Source organism: Liolophura sinensis, chromosome 3 (assembly GCF_032854445.1).
Source record: "Liolophura sinensis isolate JHLJ2023 chromosome 3, CUHK_Ljap_v2, whole genome shotgun sequence".
NCBI classification, from domain to species: domain Eukaryota; kingdom Metazoa; phylum Mollusca; class Polyplacophora; order Chitonida; family Chitonidae; genus Liolophura; species Liolophura sinensis.
The window spans coordinates 22508348-22527720 of NC_088297.1; the positions used below are offsets into that span (position 1 = coordinate 22508348).

A 19373-nucleotide genomic window follows, 5' to 3' on the forward strand; every position below is an offset into this window, starting at 1 on the left:
GCCGCCATCGCATAAGTGAAATATTCTTGAGTACGACGTAAGACACCAATCAAATAAATAAATAAATAAATAAATAAATAAATAAATAAATATTATCGAGTGACCAAAGTGCAAACATTGTAAACTTAATGTCATGTCTCCAGCTTACTATGATGATGCTCTAACGGCCGCATTGTGGTCATTTGGATATAAATATAGTCTACTACTCTACAGTTGTTAGAATGTTACAGTTACCGAAAATTGGCCAAGTACCGAAATGGGATCAAATACAGATATCCGACCAAAAACAGAAATCTGACAAAATAAATTTGACTACCAAGGTCAGAAGACAACCCGTAATCTCAGTCATCAGATCTTACTATGTATATTTAGCCAGTACATTTTAAAGTTTCAATCGGGAGCGGTAGAGCTCCTGAGTCAAGTCACACCTAAGACTAAAGAGGAAGTTGAAACTTCCTCGCCGGGCGTTCAGCATGAAGGGGATAGTGCAACGACTGGTTGACCCGTATCAGTATAGCGGCTCGGGTGGGGCAGCTTACTTGCCCTCGGTAAGGCGTCTCAGTGAAGCAGCACTAGATAAAAGAGTGGTGGAAATCCGTCCTGCAACAAGGAAGCACATTACATGCACTCTAAGGATTCCTTCGTCGTCATATGACTGAATTGTGAAATTGTTAAATACGACGTTAAACCCACTCACTCTCTCAAAGTTTAAAATAGGTTCTCTTAATCCAGCTTATCGCCCATCCATTTACACTGAGACAGACACTGGGCCTTCCAGAGCATTTCAGGAAAACATCTATGATTTAAAAACAAACATGCCGGAAAATGCTACAAAAGGATTGGTAAAGTCATTAAAATTGTGGGTTAACTATTTTTAACATGGATAATAACATGCTTGACCGTACGTGAATTTAGAAATTTGTTGGCGCTTTGAACTCTCATGGCCGTGTGGATTTTACTTGTTGCTAGATAAGTACATACACCTGCATTAACTCCGGTGCGAATGGAAGCCATCTAAAAACTCTTTCTCTTCACTCTTATACATTATAGTATATCAGCATTTTAGATACCTGCCTGCAAAAACATGGCGTCGATTTTGACTGTAGACAAATCCTGCAGCATGCGGTTTTCTCATGTGCGGAATGGGAGACGGCCGGGAGACGGCGGTTTTGGAGGTGAGAATCGGGTAAGGGAGAGAAATATCCGCTGTCTGTTGAAAACGCTTCCGCCAATTTTGTTAAGCCGGTCACTTTCACAAACATAAAGGGTCAGCGGGCGCGCCGAGACGACCGCATTTACGGTAAATAAGACATCGCAATCCGGGCATTCTTTCTACGAGTCTGTGCTAGACATCATTCCTCCACGTCCTCGCGCTGCGAATAAACTGTTCTAAGGAGACGTGGACCGTCGGGACTGTGACTTTGTGAACGGCCATCATATCATACTTGAACGCAAGTCAGCGACAACGGACAAAATCACGACTATACCCCCATTCAGAATCTGTGTGAAGACAGACTGTGGTCAAACCATCTCTAAGGTCAGAGCTTTGAGCTTTTAAGCAGCACAGGTGTATATCTTCATCATCGGACGACGCCGAAATAGTGTGGATCATTTTCACCTAGTGCCGTGGATAGAACAATTTATCAGCGGTCATCGACTTTACATTGCAGGTAAGGTGATTTGATTATGGAGGAGAAGACTGACGATTTTCTGACTGCAATACAACCGGTAAAACTTTAGATATCACGTTCTCCTGGAATGACCATTAAGTGAGGCGTCAAGCAACAAAATCAGAGCTCAAAGTAAATTCGCAAACAAAATTAAATTCGTAATATAAAAGGAAACACGATTGTAATTCGTATGCCTTGGAATACTGAAGTCTCCCTACTCTCTTGCCTTTGCTGGGCCTCAGTGAGAATAAATGGTCCGCGGTGCTCCTGGAACCGTTTGTGCATTTTTACTATTGTAGAAGACTATTATTCTTCTGCCGCCATGCCAGTCAATACTACATATATAATAGTACATGGGAATGTTTCAGATTAACTTGCCCAAGGCTGGTGGTTTTCTCCAGGCACGTTATAAGCTCAACCCATAAAACTAACCGCCATGGTACATATAAAAATCTTTCAGTTTGACAATACAGAACAAATGAACAAATAAAAAAATAGTGCAAAAAAAGAACTCACAGCAAAAATCACCGCGGACGCATTTACCTTATAGAGCGTATGACGAATCCCCCCCCTCCCCCCACCTAACCAACACCCACACGGATCACTAAGTTGTCGTAGACTTAATAGTCGGTATTATTTCTAAACTTGGATTTCAAGTTAATTTTCTTAATTTTGTCATGAAAAAGTCTTGTACAAATGTAAGTATCAAAATGAAAATTCCTCACGTAATTTTAACGCTGTAAACTGTTTTGAAGATAAGACTTGAGACTAAGCCAGATTCATAATTTTGAATGCCTAATGTGTGTTCAAAACATAAGTATAACGCACATCAATGCATAAATATCAATTCCAGCGAAACTCAAATCCTGAGAATATTCTTGAGTTCGGCGTAAAACATCAATTAAATTAATAAATAGTCCTGGCTCCGGTTTCTCGAAACTTCTTACGTTATTTTGCTTAAGCAAAAGTGTTTCGTCAAGAAACACTCCATCCTGGACTTACGCAAAAAAATTCCGACTTAAGCTGGACTTAGGTAGTTTAGCGAAACCGGGCCCTGAACTATATAAAAGCGAGAACGAGTACTAGAGAACGAGAGAAAGCGAGTACTATATTTAAGTTAAAAAAAATTGCCATGATGATAACCATAACCTTAATGCATGTGTGCTCACACGATCAGCAATATTGCTACCACCATGCATGCTTTTAAACAAAAGCCTCAAATACTCATAAGATTGTCGTAGGCCTACGTAGAAAGGGTCAAGTCTTAAACAATTAAACTACCTTGTTATAAGTATGGGAGCCGAATTGATTTGCCTTTCCCGGTGCTTGTATATAAGAATGTTCCCGTATACATTAACATTATTCAATCCACATACCGGGAATTCATGTGAATTTTCCAATGTAGGATCGTACGTGGGAAGGCCTGCAGCAACCTTCGGATGGTTGTGATGGGTTTTCCCCGAACTCCTGAAAGTGAAATTTCCTCCGTCCATAATGCTGGCCGCCGTCGTATAAGAGAAATAATCTTGAGGACGGGGTAAAAAAACCAATCAAATAAATAAATAAATAAAATTAAAAGAATGATTTTAATCGTTTCATATCATTTGTGACGTATGTGACGAACTGTTAGTGCCATTCTCGTCTTATAAGTATGGTATTCCTACATGCAGAACCGTCTGGAAATAAGGGGGGGGGAGAGTTGATTTGGGATAAAGAATAAATCTTTTATGTAGCCTATATACACATATTCTATTAATTCAACGTAAATATTCTATTAGACTAACGTGGTACCATGTTGAATATGACAGAAAACATTCTTGTATCACTCGGACAACAGAAGTTCTGTTAAAATTAACAGACTAATTTTTTAGTGTATCATGAGTTAATAAAATTAGAAGGCGGTGTGTGATACGTTCCAGGAAGTGTAAATCCCGGTAACCTATAGCTTGTCTACATAACTCTCCTGCCGGTAACTTCGTAACGCTTTTATCTTGTCAAGTTATAGGCCTAATTACCTTCGCTGCGTACTCGTGAACCTTATGAACCTTAGCGACTCGAAAAGGAATGTCGAGGAACTAAAAAGAACATCAAATAAACCACGGCCGCCCAAGAGACATATAGTGATGTAAACTTCTGAACTCATTTTCACCTCGCTGAAAACAAATTTTGTGTGAACCGGGTCAAAGGCTTGTATCACTGACATTTCTGATATTAAAGGATACATGAAAAGGTAGAGTAAAATTAAGAGTATTGTTTTCACGATAATGAAAAAAGACATGCCCAAAACCGAGAAACATTTTTCATGTTTGAGGCATATTTTATATTTCTTATTAACCTCTCCATTTTATGCATATTTTCCTTCAATGGTCGGGAATATTCTGAAATGACGTCATCGATGAACATACTGCCTCATAATGTTATAGCGTGTCTAATTCGAGCTTTCCCCCAACAAAGCCGTTTTCACAGTTAACACCGTTCATATCACAACACCATTCTTACTTAATCTCCAAATTGACCGCAGGGGCCTTAGAAAAACTTATAGTTTAAAGCCATTTTTACACCCCAAGAAAAAAGGCGAAAAGCTCTTTTGAATGTTCATATGTTAGGGCACACCTTGAACTCCATATTAAGAAATGAAAGCCAAGCGTTTCACGTATCCTGAAAGCCTTATAAAACTTAGAAAACAAAGCGTGGGGTTCAAACCGGCCTTGGCCTGGGATTTGTAGACTGTCCCCTCTGTATCACTGCAATCACTTTTATCACTGAAGATATATTGTCTTCCACCAATATAGTGTGTAAATCTGTACTCACACGTGGGATACGTCGTCAGTAGACCGTAACTAAGCTAGAAGGTCAGATACGTGTAATTATTATAGGGCACTGTGTTCATATTCGCTTGAGGCAGACTTGAAAATCCATAATGGGTGAATATTCCGATTTAGTGTGAGCAACAATGTTCATTATGGAGTTCCACTGATGTAAACGATTCCTGAAAACCAAAAAAAAAAAAAAAAAAAAAACACTTGACAGACCCCGTTGTGAAAGTTAGAAGACTGGATGAACATTATAAAGTACCGTAACACATTTGAAAGCACCGGATACATATTGTGGATTTCTATAGGCCCACCTCCAGCCTACACGTATATCTGATCTGTCTACAACCTAGACTGTATTATTGAGTTTATACGTCTTACTGCAAACACTGCAGTACATGTAGGATTATCACAGTAATTATGAATGAGTAATAAAGGGATCGACATCTCACATTAATACACATGATAGTTATAACCGCTGTGAGTTTAATGTATAATGAATACAGTAGTTCAGACCTATATGATTAAGAAAACCAAGGGAGATAACCCGGCGGCAACTTTCACCTACCCGTACTCATGCCGATTATCTAGGACAGGTGAGTAGGCCTAAGCCCCTATGTAGCGTGACTTTGTTGCCGATCCGAACTGCCCCTGTTTTAGGACAGGATGGATACACATTTCAGCCAGAAATCACAGGCGTTTAATTCATTTACAAACTTCATCCTGGTCGTGCTGTCGAATAGTCTGTGATAAAACATGCTGGTACTCCCACCGGATGTAGCGTGTCGGTAAAGTATCGAAATATGGGTGACGGGTAATACGAGTCTACGTTTTCATTAAGTAGGGACGTTTTGTACATCACCTGTAACTAAGCCTTCTATGACCCGTCCAAGGGATATCCCGCACTTTTAAGCTTACAAATCCCTAGTCCGAGATTGCTGTGACATTAGGTTTGACAAAAGTTTTGGTCGGCCGAGGACGGCCCCAAAACAACGTCAAATATGTCGAGGCTGTGAGTAGGCCCGCAACTGTTAGCTTTGAGCATCACCAAGGAATCTCGCGCTCCACGTGACGACCTAGGAAATAACCGATCGACAGTGTGCTTGTGATACCTCGACAGTAGAAAGGATAAGGAAAACAAGTGTCTGCAAACTCTAGGCCGTGGAGACGTAGGCCCATTTGATGGGTAATTTTTGTCTCAAACGCCGTGACAAGCTGCCACGGCAACTGCATCCGGTTTTTATGTGGAGCGCGTTCTGACGTTGGTTTGGGGTCATCCCTGGCCGATCAAAACTTGTACCAAACCTAACGTCAGAGCAATCTCGGTCTAGTAAATTCCATGCGTTTATGTAGAATATAAGGATAACTATTTAGTACCGCTAATTCATGTCGAACTTGGTCTATTTGATTCGTGCTCAACACTGTAGACGACTACTGAAGAATTTTAAATTACATAGGCCTAGGCGAATTTCAATAGTTTTATTTTTCAAGTGGCTTCTCGGAAACAGGCATTCAGCTTTCAACCAAAGATTGGTGTTTCAACTGATCTCCATGGACTGTGCCGCTAATTTCATTTTCGTTTTCACCGTTGTCACGTGGAGTTGAGTGTGAATAGCTGCCGTCATGATAGCCGTAGTCAGAGGAAATGTGTATTTAGCTTAAACATTTAAACCAGAGAAATGAAAGCTGTTCATACTTTCATTTTCCGGCATAATGCTGGTCGCCGTAAGTGAACTATTCCTGAGTGAAAAATAAATAGATTCTGGGAATAAATTGCTAACGTACTAAGTCAGTTCCGATCAATACGCGTAAATGGAATAACACTGGGCTAGTTACGACACAGGCTAATTGAATAAAAAAAAAGCGCATTCGGCTACAAATGCATAAAAAGTATTAGTGAGTGTTTCCTTGGTCTAGACTATCCAAGATGACAGGTAGTAATATAGGGTCAAATAAACACACTGTATATTGGCAGATCAAAGGTTAGAGGATTTTGGGATCGTGCGATCCAGTTTTTCTGCCTTCCTTTGAATAAAATACAGAGGCTGATAATCCAGACCTGAGCAAACTTAAAGAGAGATTTCACATACAGCGTTTTCTCCTCCGCGGTTTTCTTCACGTACAGAACACGGTAACGGGCATTATCTAGAGTTTCCAACAAATAGCCTTTACTCTAAAATTGTTGTTTGTATATGTTGATTTTTTATGTAATATTTTTTAATTCCTGTCTTTCCTTTAATATAACAACCAACAACTGAACATGCATCACCATGATTTACAACTGTTCTATTATACAATGTATATCTCTGATCAAGATAATATACTTGTAAAAGTACATGTATGTATATATCAACAGTAAAATCATGATCAGAATTCAACCTCGAGTGGACATTTAACTTTCTCTCTCCCAAACTCCAAGTTCCAAATAATTGTACAGATTCTTCGCTGCACAAGTGACGGTGTGTGAAAAAAAACTCCCGACTGCTGGTCTAGATTTTACAATCGTGATGACTCATTATTCGAAGGGGCGGGCCAATGAAAATAATTTCATACAATTGGTCAGTACTGAATTCTGGAAGCTGTCAGCTGCCTGTCAAGACATTTTATGACACACACGTGACTCTGAACTGTCAGAAAAGTAGCCTTTCACTAACTTTAAACAATGTTTTAAAATTGTTGCCATGTGAAGCTGGTAATGAGCCTCAATTTCCGCACATGCGAATACAAAGTTGAGTTTATGATCGCCATTTTAAGAAAAAGAGAATTAATATGATCTAGAGACTCGTACGGGTTTCTCTTCCACAAGCTTTACTGATGTACAGGCATGTCACTCAGCTGTCCAAACACTGCGAGAACACGGTTTGAACACAACGTAGCCTACATGTATTTTGAAAAAGCTAAACCGGAGTAGGCCAAATGAACGCTGCAGGATGATGTACTCTATCACACTCCTTGATGTAAAAGCCGCTGTCAGTATTCCCCCTAATCCGTCAATATAGGGGTATATGTTAATGAAAAACTTTAACCGGTGGGCGCCCAGACGAACAGAGAGTGAGGCAAAATAAACAAACTATATGTAGCAAGTTTCAAATTTCCAGGCGCACCGTCAACAAAACTCTTGACTATTATAACGTACACATTACGTACACAACATATATACTATATGTTATTGTTGCAATACGTGGCTTTCACGGCCATTTCGCTCGTGGATATCGTTACTGCTCAAATGAACATTGTAATATTTTTCCCAGGTAATTTCCCCTGTTTATCTACATAGGTACAAACGTTTAATATTCAGCTAATAGCTGTTTGTGTATGAAATAACTTTTATACGCATGCACATGTACCGCTGACGCGCTGATAATAGCAGATCTCCTGCCGGGACTACTTCCAATGCCGACTGCCTTAAGCCGCCACGGCACTTGCCGCTGAGCAGCCCGCTTTCACAGCAGGACGCTGACCACAGCAGGAGACGGTAGATGTTACTAAAAAAACGGTGGGTTTCAACACCTGGCGTTTTTTGAGGTTGTTTTCTGCAACTAAAGAAAACTGTGGACGCGAAAACGGTGGATGGGAACGCTCCCTTGTCTGTCTCTAATCGTTAGAGGAATACTGTCAGTATTGCTATTATCACGATGTACATGTAGCTGTAATGCGGAAGATATCGCAATAAACATTAAACATCATAGATGAATTTGCAAGATCAACGATGCTTTCTGAAAAAATCCGACCGTTGACGGGAAATATGCATAATATAGATGCGCAATTAACACGTATAAAAATCCCACCAAAACGAATTTTTATAACAAACATTCCGAGGGATAAATTTCTTCATTTGACATAGAAACATAATCTTGTTTTATGAATACTTTAAGGGTTGTGGTCACACTATACGATTGCTGTAGCAGTTTGTCCCAGGGAAGGAGAACACTCATTCTATTCCAAGCAAATTGCAAAATAACATGCGACTATAATCGCTTTAAACCTGCTGATGGTCGTGGGTTTCCTCCGGGTTTCACTAGGTTTCCTCCCACCATAATATTGGCCGCCGTCGTATAAGTTAAATATTGACTTAAAACACCGATCAATTAGATAAATAAATAAATAAAATCGCTTTAATATTTTAACACGTACACGTTTAGTAAGCGATAAGGATATAGGCTCCAAGTTTATACATGGCATAGATGAACGGATCGTGTATGTTATAAATTACACAGAGGAATACATTGTAAGACAGTACACGGTTTCGCCGAATGTTACGATCACGCCGAATGTGATGATCTCACCGATTGTGACGACCACGCTTAATTTGACGATCACGCTGAATCTGACGGTTAGCCGAATCTGACGATTACGCTGAATCTGACGGTTAGCCGAATCTGACGATCCCGCTGAATCTGACGGTTAGCCAAATGTGACGATCACGCTGAATCTGACGATCACGCTGAATGTGAGTGTCTTGCCATCATGCTCTATGGCCATTATGCGCGAAGTACATGTATGAGACATTCAGGTTGTGACGAACGACCATCAAGTACGCTAGACCATAACACTTTGTGTGGCCGTCACGCTGCGGATGACGTCACATCCCATGACCATCACACTGTTCGTAACCATCAAGCTGTTATCATCAAGCTGTGCGTGATCGTCACGCGGTATGTGACTACCTAACATTGTGACCATCAAGCTGTGTGTGACTATCAAGCTGCATGTGTGTGACCATCACGCTGTTAGTGATCTTCAGACTATGTGTAACCATCAAGCTATGCGTGATCAAAAGGCTGTGTGTGACCATCAGGCTGTGTGCTATCATCAAGCTCTGTGTGCTCATCACGCCGTATGTGACCAACACGCTATGCTTGGTCATCAGGCTGTATGTGACCATAAGGATGTGTGTGATTACCAAGCTGTGCATGACCATCATGTTATGTGTGACCATCAGGCTGTGTGAGATCATCAGTCTGTGCCTGACCATTATGTTTTGTGTGACCATCAAGTTTTGAGTGACTGTCAGGCTGTGCGTGATCATCACGCCGCATGTAACCATCAAGCTGTGTGTCATCATCACGCCGTATGTGACCAACATTTTGTGTGTGACCATCAAGTTGTGTGTGACCACCAAGTTGTGTGATCATCATGCCGTATGTGACCATCAAATTTTGCGTGATCATCAAGCTGTGTGTGACCATCAAGTTGTGTGTGACCATCAAGTTGTGTGTGATCATCACGCCGTATGTAACCATCAAGCGGAGTGTGATCATCACACCGTATGTGACCATCAAGTTGTGTGTGACCATCAAGTTGTGTGTGATCATCACGCCGTATGTAACCATCAAGCGGAGTGTGATCATCACACCGTATGTGACCATCATTTTGTGTGTGACCATCAAGTTGTGTGTGATCATCAAGCTGTGTGTGATCATCATGCCGTATGTGACCATCATTTTGTGTGTCACCATCAAGTTGTGTGTGGTCATCAAGTTGTGTGTGATCATCAAGTTGTGTGTGATCATCATGCCGTATGTGACCATCATTTTGTGTGTGGCCATCAAGTTGTGTGTGATCATCAAGCTGTGTGTGATCATCATGCCGTATGTGACCATCATTTTGTGTGTGACCATCATGTTGTGCGTGACCATCAAGTTGTGTGTGATCATCATGCCGTATGTGACCATCATTTTGTGTGTGACCATCAAGTTGTGTGTGACCATCAAGCTGTGTGTGATCATCATGCCGTATGCGACCACCATTTTGTGTGTGACCATCAAGCTGTGTGTGATCATCACGCCGTGTGTGAGCATCACGCAGTATGTGACCATTAAGCTGCAAGCTGTGTGTGAACATCATGTGTGACCTTCACGCTGTATGTGACCATCACGTTGTGTGTGACAAATGTGGGTAAATTTTGAAAATTGCCAGGCTCATTTTATCCTCCTTAATAGCTTCTTTTATTTTATTTATTCTAAAATAAAGTTACTTTATCACAGGCATATGGAAGCGCCATGAAGATGAAAAAGACAATGGAATATACGATTCACGTTTTCGTGGAAAGGATAAGATGACGACAAATTAGTGGGCTCTACACGTACTAGTATAAACCGCAGAAATGCATATAGGCTGAAAACCTTTGTTTTAGGAGGGATGATGAAATATTTGTTTGTGTCTCTCTTTCTTCCTTTCTTTGCTTCCTTAATATCATGTGTGGCTTGACATTGTTTACTGAAGACAGCAGATCCCGGTACACAGTACACGCACACACACTCGCACTCACCCACCAGACTGATTATGGTATTGATAAGTTAAACCTTTAGCCTTTATACTGAACGCGATATGAGATATCACCAAGATGGCTTATTTTATAAAACCAAGCTGACACTGATTCAACTCGGAATCGAACCCCCGTCTGCCGCTAATTCAAGATACTTTCATTAATCTATGTTATAAGATCAAGCTGACCTGACACTCTCAGTCAAATGTGTGCGTCACGCACTATAGTCTCATGTCGAGGCGTCTTTTACTTTCTATTTCTTAAACCCAACACGCCGTGAAAAATTCCGTTTTCTGAGAAATCTGAATTCTGCCTAGTCATCATTATGAGTGTGAAGGCCCAGAGCATGAATTATAAATGTATGGATTATTGTTGAAGCTGACTATATATATACCGGATCTTGTGTGTCGACCATATACACGTGACCGTGCACGTCTGTCTGAATTCGTCAGTACTTATCTTTTCGACTTCCTGGTTTCGTGAGATTCTATGTCAGCTGGTCACTAAACGACTGTGACATGTCATTGATAACGAATTACAGTTGTGTTAGGAGTATTTAGAGTGTTTCGCGCATGTCAACCGGACAGGCTGACCTGGCTATTGATTCATACCCCAGTCTCCGCCTCATGCACGCTATATATAGAGGTTAAAAACACACGTGCTTGCAGAAAGCTGGCAGCGCGAGATTAGTCAGTCGTAGGACTTTGCGGAGCGACATTTCAAAAAAGACAACATTTACAAGTAAGGATTTTCAAATGTATGCATTTTGATTACAACTGAATTGTACTTGGTAATGTTATGATAATGTTAACTGTAAATATGCATAAACCTGTACGCTTCATCGTTGTTTAAAGTGCTTGCTCCTTGCGACTATTGGGCACTTGACAAATACAGCTCTCCCTGTTTTGGACGTGGAGTTGGGGCAGGCGCTTTATCGCTTACTTCACACCGGGCACTCATGTCGTCATGTATAAGAAAAATTCTCGAGGACGGCGTTAAACACCGATGAAGTAATTAATTAATTGACTAAAAATAGGACATTTAGTGAAGCGTGGCCAGCCCATACATCATGTATATCGCATGAAACCGGTATGTCAGATGTTGGATTTTATTGGTTGCGCGTGGCCATTTTCTAACTATATCATAGTCGCTCGTGTCCGTCGTACGTGTATCACTATACAGTGTACATATGCATATATTGTAAAATACTGGCCAATAACATTGTGGTACATTTAGTAGTTTTGGCAGCCAGTTGACAGGAAACACTTCAAGTATCTGAACTTCAGAGGTAGATGAATAGACGATCAGTCGCTTTAGGCTTGTGTCCGTCCGGCTCATACATCCGGGTCATACTTTTTTCTGCTTGTTATAAATCAAGAAATCGAAAATACTGAGAAGAACGTTCGTTCTTCTGAGTAAGAGAAGAATACTAACTTTTACTCTGCCTCGGGTGTATGGGACATCATTATGTGTAAAAAAAAAAAAAGCAGTGTTTTTCATTTCACAGCACTGAGTGTAATACAGCAGTAGATTTCATTTCCGTTAATTTAAATGGTTTCAGTTGGGCGCGCTGCTCTGCTCCTGAACGATAATCGTGTATGTGTTGACGATGCGCAAGTAGGGTACACCAGAGAGTTTTACTGTTATTTGACAATAGCTCAGACAATTGGCTTTCACAAAAAAAATAATGGTAATTTTTTTTGTTGAGCAGTAAATCTTCTGTGTCAGTACTTCTTCGCCCGTGAGTTTGGCCACATTATAAATGACTTCGAATATGCTATTGATCATTTCATCTGTAAAAAAAAAACTTAGCGTCCAAGCTCATTGTTGTTAAGGATCCAAATTCGTCCCTAAAGCGACGGCATTTGGCTGTTAGTTGCCGCAAATCTCGACTTGGTGTCTGATCTGGATATCCTTCATATCGACCAGTCAACTGGGCAAGACTTTGTACTGGTCCTATCCGCAAAGTGTGAACAGGGCTGAAATGAAGTGAAGTAAAGGGGATTCCCCGTGGCTTTTTATTCTCTTCATAGTTCAGTCATTCACGACTTCGAGGGGCAACGTGTCTCTGACAGCGGAGTCAACCACGTACTCCTGGAGCCACGTTTTACCGAGTTAGGGGCGGTTTCGACTTTTCACGCACTATGTCGCGAGATCAGAAATTTTCCAACTTGACATACGCATTGCAAACAAGAATTTCTTTCTCAGGCGTCTGTCTTACCGAGCAAAGCGAACTGATTGAAGAGAACATCTTAGTGGACTAACTTCATTCTAAACGTCAGACCATTAAGCTATGAGGTTTCGTGTTCAAATCCAGTACTAGGCTGGCTAAGGCCTTACGCCTATAGTTTTGTCAGGCATCAGGCGAAGGATGTTGGTTTTACCTAAGAACTGCGATGTAAACCTACAGCACATTTATACTTAGTTTATCGTTATGTAACAGCTTCTTTGTGTCTTGCAGGGTAATACGTCAGTATAAAGCCCAAGAAAAATTTGCAAATTTACCCATTAGAAATGCGCTGTAGTTTACCATTTTCCCATATACTAGGCATGTATATTTGTAAACTGTGTTCACAATATTTTGGGACTGATATATGGTTATGTTAGGGAGTCAAACGTTGTTGTTGTATAACGACATACGAAGGATAAAAATGCTATAATAATTCTACAAAACCATTGTCCACCCCCAGCAGTCATAACAGTGAGACGTTCTTCTGTGTGTACATAGATGTACTTGTGTCTTTTCAGATTAAAATCGAAAAATGGGTCGTGAAAAGGTAACATTCGATTCCGAGAACAAGGCCGGGAAGTGCGAGGGTGTGTTACAAGGGGACTTCTCCCAGACCAAGAAGGGGCTGATCGTCCTCCAGGAATGGTTGGGGTATGAACGAAACAGATTCAGAACGAGGCGGAGGAGATCGGTAACCTCGGAAAGTTCATCACCCTGGTACCTGACTTGTATCGGGGTAAACTGGCGGACAGATAACGAAGAGGCTGGTCACCTGATGAACAACTTGGAATTTGGCCCGGCGCCATTGCCGATATCCGGGGGCGCCGCCAAGTTCCTCCTGTCGAAAGGCTGCACCAGCGTTGGCGTCACCGGGTTTTGTATGGGCGGAGCATTGGCGATGGCGTCGGCAGCGTTAGGTGTCCGAGATCTGCGCAGGCAGCAACCGTTCTACGGCATCCCCGGGGCGTCGCTGGCGGACGTGTCCAAGATTAAGATCCCTGTACAAGGTCACTTCGGAGAGAAGGACGAGTTGGAGGGATTTTCATCACCAAAAGACGTCAAGGCGCTGGAAGAAAAGTTTAAGAGCGGTGGCGTCCAATACGAACTGTTTAATTATCCTGCAGGGCACGCCTTCACCAAACTCCACAGGTTCCTAATTACAACGCCGACTGCTGCAAAACTGCGTTCGGCCGCCTTGTCGAGTTCATGAACAAAAACCTGAAGTAATTCATATCTGAATGAACTGCATATATCACGTGTTGCTGTGTAAGCCAAGCGAAAATTTGCTATTGTTTACACAAACGCATTAACTGCCTATGCCGTATTGGAATCGATTATTCCAGTTTTTGACTGATTTTTCTGTCAGTTTTATTTTTTTATGTATGAGCGTTTTCATTCATCTCATTGAACAGAGGTCCATTAAGTTAATACAGTCTGTAATGAGGCTTGCATTTAATAATATAGACATGTTAAATGCCTTACTAAAATTTCTACCGTAAATCAACTTTTGTTTTGATTGTATCTTTATTACGAATATTGTGAGCACAGCGAAAGTGTAGAGAGCGCCTGTAAAATCACCTAGTCAGTCTTGATTCAAGAAATAAATGTGCCGGGGCTACCCTGTTGGGAATTTGATCCAACGACCTTTGGTTTTAAATCCACGCTTCAATGACTAGAAATAAAGGGAATGCCCTACAGCCCGGATACTAATATATACAGCCCCGGATATACAGCCCTGTTACATGAACAAGCCCGTATGAAAACAGACTGGAAATTCTCTTGGATAATACTTATAAGGCCAGAGGCCATATTTATCAATTTCGTAAGACTTAGTTCAAAAATTTGAACCCAGCTACAATGAAAATGTCTTACTTTAGGAAGTTTGTACATTTGATTCTTTACTGATTGACATTGTACCAACCACAATGTGACTTCTTTTAGCTTTTTTAGCACTTGAAATGTGTGCACTTGCAATAAGTCTTAAGTTTTGTGATAAATATGAGCCTATCCTGTCCGAGAATTTCAGAGGTGTCTTAGACTTGTAGGATTGGTGTCAAGATTTAGCTTCTGGTCCTATTACATGGATTATAACCTGTTAAACAGCGCGCTGCCATTTCTGAGAAACGTCCTCTTGTCGGCATTCAGAATAGCCTATGACTATAGAGGCATATAGTCCTGCACAATATAAACACATTCACTAACGTAGGCGTTTGATTTACTATCTGTCAGCTTCAGTTCAGTTGATAGTCTTTTATAGCCACTGTTTGCGGGTGATTTTTTCCAAATTCAGAGTTCTTCAACGACCTGTTTACACAACCGTATGCAGAACAGAAAACCATTTCGTGGAAAAATTTGATAACCATGTTGTCACTTTTTAACCTTTTTTTAACACTGAACTAAAAGGCGAAACTCTGGCGGCTCGTAAAGGTTGGACTTGTATGACGTAATTCGACGGAGACTACCGAGTGTTGGCGGGAGAGAACACACAACTCTTTAACCTTTTTTTAACACTGAACTAAAAGGCGAAACTCTGGCGGCTCGTAAAGATTGGACTTGTATGACGTAATTCGACGGAGACTGCCGAGTGTTGGCGGGAGAGAACACATACAACCTGCCTTATGACCTAGTGGTTTTAAGTGCCATATTACTCAGAATAATGTTTTCTTTTTCAGTATTTGGTTAGGCTCAATTTGGCAGTGTATACAGGGACAGTTAATTATGAATAAATAGTAAATCTGGACACTAGTCAGAGGCACGCTTGTAATACTATTGCTGAACTTAAAGTTGAACTTTGCAAGTTTCTTCATGACATTTCTAAGAAAACTTAATGTATACAAATAAAAATGACTATCATGGTATAGTATAGTGTAAACGCACAAAAATTTAAGACTTAAATTTCGTGATCCAGAGGGTCAGGTAATTCCAAGGTTTGATCTCCTAAAACCCATATCAGATTCTTCCGTTGACATCCATACTCCTTCAGCTGTTGATGGAATTGATTGATTGAAGCGCCAAAGTGCTGCCGTCACTGAAGTACATACCATGCCGAAGACACCAGACATGACATCCCACTCAGTCACATTATACTGACATTGGGCTTACCAGTACTGTTACTTTGCTTTAACCTCTCAGTGCTGAACGCCTAGCGACAAGTACCATTTTAAGGCCTTTGGTATAACCCGACCCGGGTTCGATCTGGCGGATTGTTTTGCTGTGTGGTTAAACCAGCTATAGTAAAAACAATCTGTGGTGGGGATATTAGTGGGTGAGTAGGAGTATGTACAGCTTATTGGTGGCATGATTTGGCAGGTAGTTGGATCAGCTATGGTGGAAAGTCTTGCATGGGAGGATATTTGTCGGTGCGTAGGATTATGGATAACTTATTGGCGGAATTGTTTGGTAGTCGGTTAGATCAGCTATAATGGAAAGCCTGGGAAGTATAATTTGGGGGATGGACAGGCGTACCGACATTTACATGAGCCGTTAGGATAAAAACCCTGACTGAGGTAAATTGACAAGAGGCCCTGTTTCACCAGCTATGTGTGACCATTTGCCAACTATCACACCGTCGTCGCTGCTCTGTTTTTTCTCTCTATGCTGTACGTCTTAATTATGAATTACAGTCAAAACGTCGAACAGCCAAAACGTCGAAGTCAAAAGGTCGAATAGTAAAAACCAACAACGGAGAAGTTAGTGGGTATGCCTGTGTATATATATTTGACGTCTTTCGAGCGAACGGACTGGCAGTTCATCTTTTCACAAATTCTTCAGTTTTGTCGGCTGAGATACGATTTTTATTAGATTGACTTATACATGCTGTATATATACACAGGCATACCCACTAACTTCTCCACTGTTGTTGTTTACTATTCGACCTTTTGACTCTAAGTATTCGACGTTTTGACTTTGATGTTTTGGCTGTTCGACGTTTTAACCGGCACTCTTGATGATATCATAATATAATTCGTACGTTGTGAAGGTATTCAGTCTTATTCGACTTTCACACGTGGCAGGATGGCCTAGAATTAAGAGCAAATGACAGTAGGTCTATCGTCTATTGCCTGACACACACTTCACAACTACCGACATTCAGTCGACAACTGGTTACGATGGTAACAGCCACCGAGTACACACTAAACATTTATAAACCGATTTTTATCAAAATAATATGAGATTTTACCTTTCTCCTTAAGCTAAATTGCAGTTTCAACAATTAAACTGACAAAAAACCAAGAAAATAAAAAGGAAGGTGTTTGAGTTCAACGGACGCAGATGGCTGAATGATTTACAACCAGAGAATATCTAGTTTCATGAATTCTTTTCCTTTTGTAGGATTTCATCACAACTATTAATGATAAAATACACTCAACATCAAAGTGTATGTAAATTAGTTGTCTTCAAGATTGATGGCTCAAGTGTTCCTGCAATGAAAAGTGTTAAGACAAAATATAACGTATATTGGTAAAGTTGACATATTGCCATCATTTTATGAAATCACCGTACTATGGTTAAGAGAAACAGCGTGTATATTGGAATGTTATCAATAAGGTTATCAATGCTTGATAGAGAGACTTCTTTCGGTGGAAGTAGTCGGCCCTGAAAAGGGCCTTTGGTATAATTCAGAGATGTTTCGGCATTAAGCTCTCTCTCCTCGGATACGTCTGGCCAGCTGGATGTCTTTCGGCATGATGGTCACTCTCTTGGCGTGGATGGCGCACAGGTTCGTGTCCTCAAACAAACCCACCAGGTAAGATTCGCTGGCTTCCTGAAGAGCACCGATGGCAGCGCTCTGGAAGCGAAGATCCGTTTTGAAATCCTGGGCGATTTCTCTGACTAGCCTCTGGAAAGGAAGTTTCCTGATGAGAAGTTCGGTGGATTTCTGATAGCGCCTGATCTCACGAAGAGCTACGGTTCCTGGCCTGTATCTGTGAGGTTTCTTCACTCCGCCGGTGGACGGGGCGCTCTTCCGGGCAGCCTTGGTGGCTAGTTGTTTTCGGGGAGCTTTACCTCCGGTGGATTTACGGGCGGTTTGCTTAGTACGGGCCATGGTGATCTAGAATCAGCTGTCTTCAGGCAATGGTACGACTTATGGTCTTCAGCTTTTCGACTTGGAATGAAAACACAAATGTAAGCCAGGTATTTATAGCATGGTGGGTCCGGCGTAAGCTTGTGATTTCAGGAGAACAGCTTGGCAGCACACAAGAGTGTAGCAGACCCCCCTGGCTTTCGTGGCATGTACAGAATCACAAGGCTCTGCGTGAGATCAATATTCAACACGTTTGACAGATTTTCTTGACTAAACTTAATCCGTCAAGTTTTGTGAAGGACAGTCTCACACCTGCATACCTATATTTTTGCCACCCCCCCAAAAAAAAAGCGCACCTGCTTTACTCACGCCCACCCTCCCTTTTTGCTCTCTCCTTTTGCCATCTATTTCCAAACACCGCACAATAATAACATGTATTTCATGCCAAAAAGAGAAGCTAATGAATAATTTCGACCTTGACAAAAACCTCACAAACACATACGCCTATTATGAGTGTCGTCTTCCAAGGTGTCAAACAATATGAACGTGTTTAAAATATTTTGACAGAAGCAAATTGTGTTCTACATGTCTTGTTGTCATCAACAGTGGCATTTTCTTCAAACGTTAACTGGGATGATCTAAGCATTAAATCCGTCTTGTATCTGAAAAGTAGCAAAACTGTTTTGCATTTGAATCATTTATAGAAAAATCTATTCAAAGAATTTCCTTGGAAATTAAAGCTGTTTACGGGTAGAGCGAAATACTTAGAAATTATAAGTTTTCATTGACTTTACTCACTCACTCACTCAAGGCCATCTGGTGTGACTGGGATTGGAAGGTTGAGGAAGGGTGTGGTGGGACGAAACCCCACTCCATACAAAAGCTTGCAAAAAAGCGTCTTCTATCCCTAGAAACCAGGACCTGTTCAACCGACTTACTGAAAAAGACAACTCATTGGGTCTTTACTTCTAAAAACGATCTTTCAAGAAATTGCTATAGAAGTGACTTTAATTGCTTTAATAAACAAGTTTCTTCACATTAATGTTGTCGTCCATTGTCAGTGTAGTAAAACCACTCCATACGAATATATTGCATTCATATACCATTCGTAGTCCGTAAAAGGCGTTCCAAGTCAATAGTCGCAAGATCCATTTCCAAAACAACGTTGAACACTAACTCCCAAAGACAAAGGTATGTAAGAAATTATACAAAGAGGAAATAAAGCCGGTAACACACAAAATAGAAGGAGTCATCAGTTTTCAATGATGCCGGGCAGACAATGGATATTCCAGGCATGAATTCCATATCAAAGTTCAAATTCTTAGTCCGTGAATGAGTTCCAGGTCAAATAACAATTACACAAGGT

The 19373-nt window shown here is 41.0% G+C and overlaps 3 protein-coding genes across 3 annotated transcripts; 2 read left to right on the forward strand and 1 right to left on the reverse strand.

The window, feature by feature from the left end:
- The first annotated feature begins 9619 nt into the window (after nt 1–9619).
- On the forward strand, nt 9620–10336 carry LOC135463468 (uncharacterized). The gene has a single exon (XM_064740726.1). The coding sequence runs from the start codon at nt 9620–9622 to the stop codon at nt 10334–10336; it is 717 nt and encodes a 238-aa protein (XP_064596796.1).
- A 905-nt stretch (nt 10337–11241) lies between these two features.
- On the forward strand, nt 11242–14613 carry LOC135463904 (protein usf-like). The gene is given in 5 exon segments (XM_064741367.1): nt 11242–11492; nt 13500–13636; nt 13639–13728; nt 13730–14119; nt 14122–14613. Coding segments are annotated over 4 exon segments (690 nt in total). The 5' UTR covers nt 11242–11492; nt 13500–13513; the 3' UTR covers nt 14209–14613.
- Nucleotides 14614–17617: 3004 nt separating this feature from the next.
- Nucleotides 17618–18028, reverse strand: LOC135463873 (histone H3.3A-like). Its single transcript, XM_064741330.1, has one exon. The coding sequence runs from the start codon at nt 18026–18028 to the stop codon at nt 17618–17620; it is 411 nt and encodes a 136-aa protein (XP_064597400.1).
- Between the last annotated feature and the right edge of the window lie 1345 nt (nt 18029–19373).

Bases quoted from the DNA above. Each gene is read 5' to 3' on its own strand.
- LOC135463873 (XM_064741330.1), bottom strand. From the start codon at position 18,028: ATGGCCCGTACTAAGCAAACCGCCCGTAAATCCACCGGAGGTAAAGCT.
- LOC135463468 (XM_064740726.1), top strand. From the start codon at position 9,620: ATGCCGTATGTGACCATCAAATTTTGCGTGATCATCAAGCTGTGTGTG.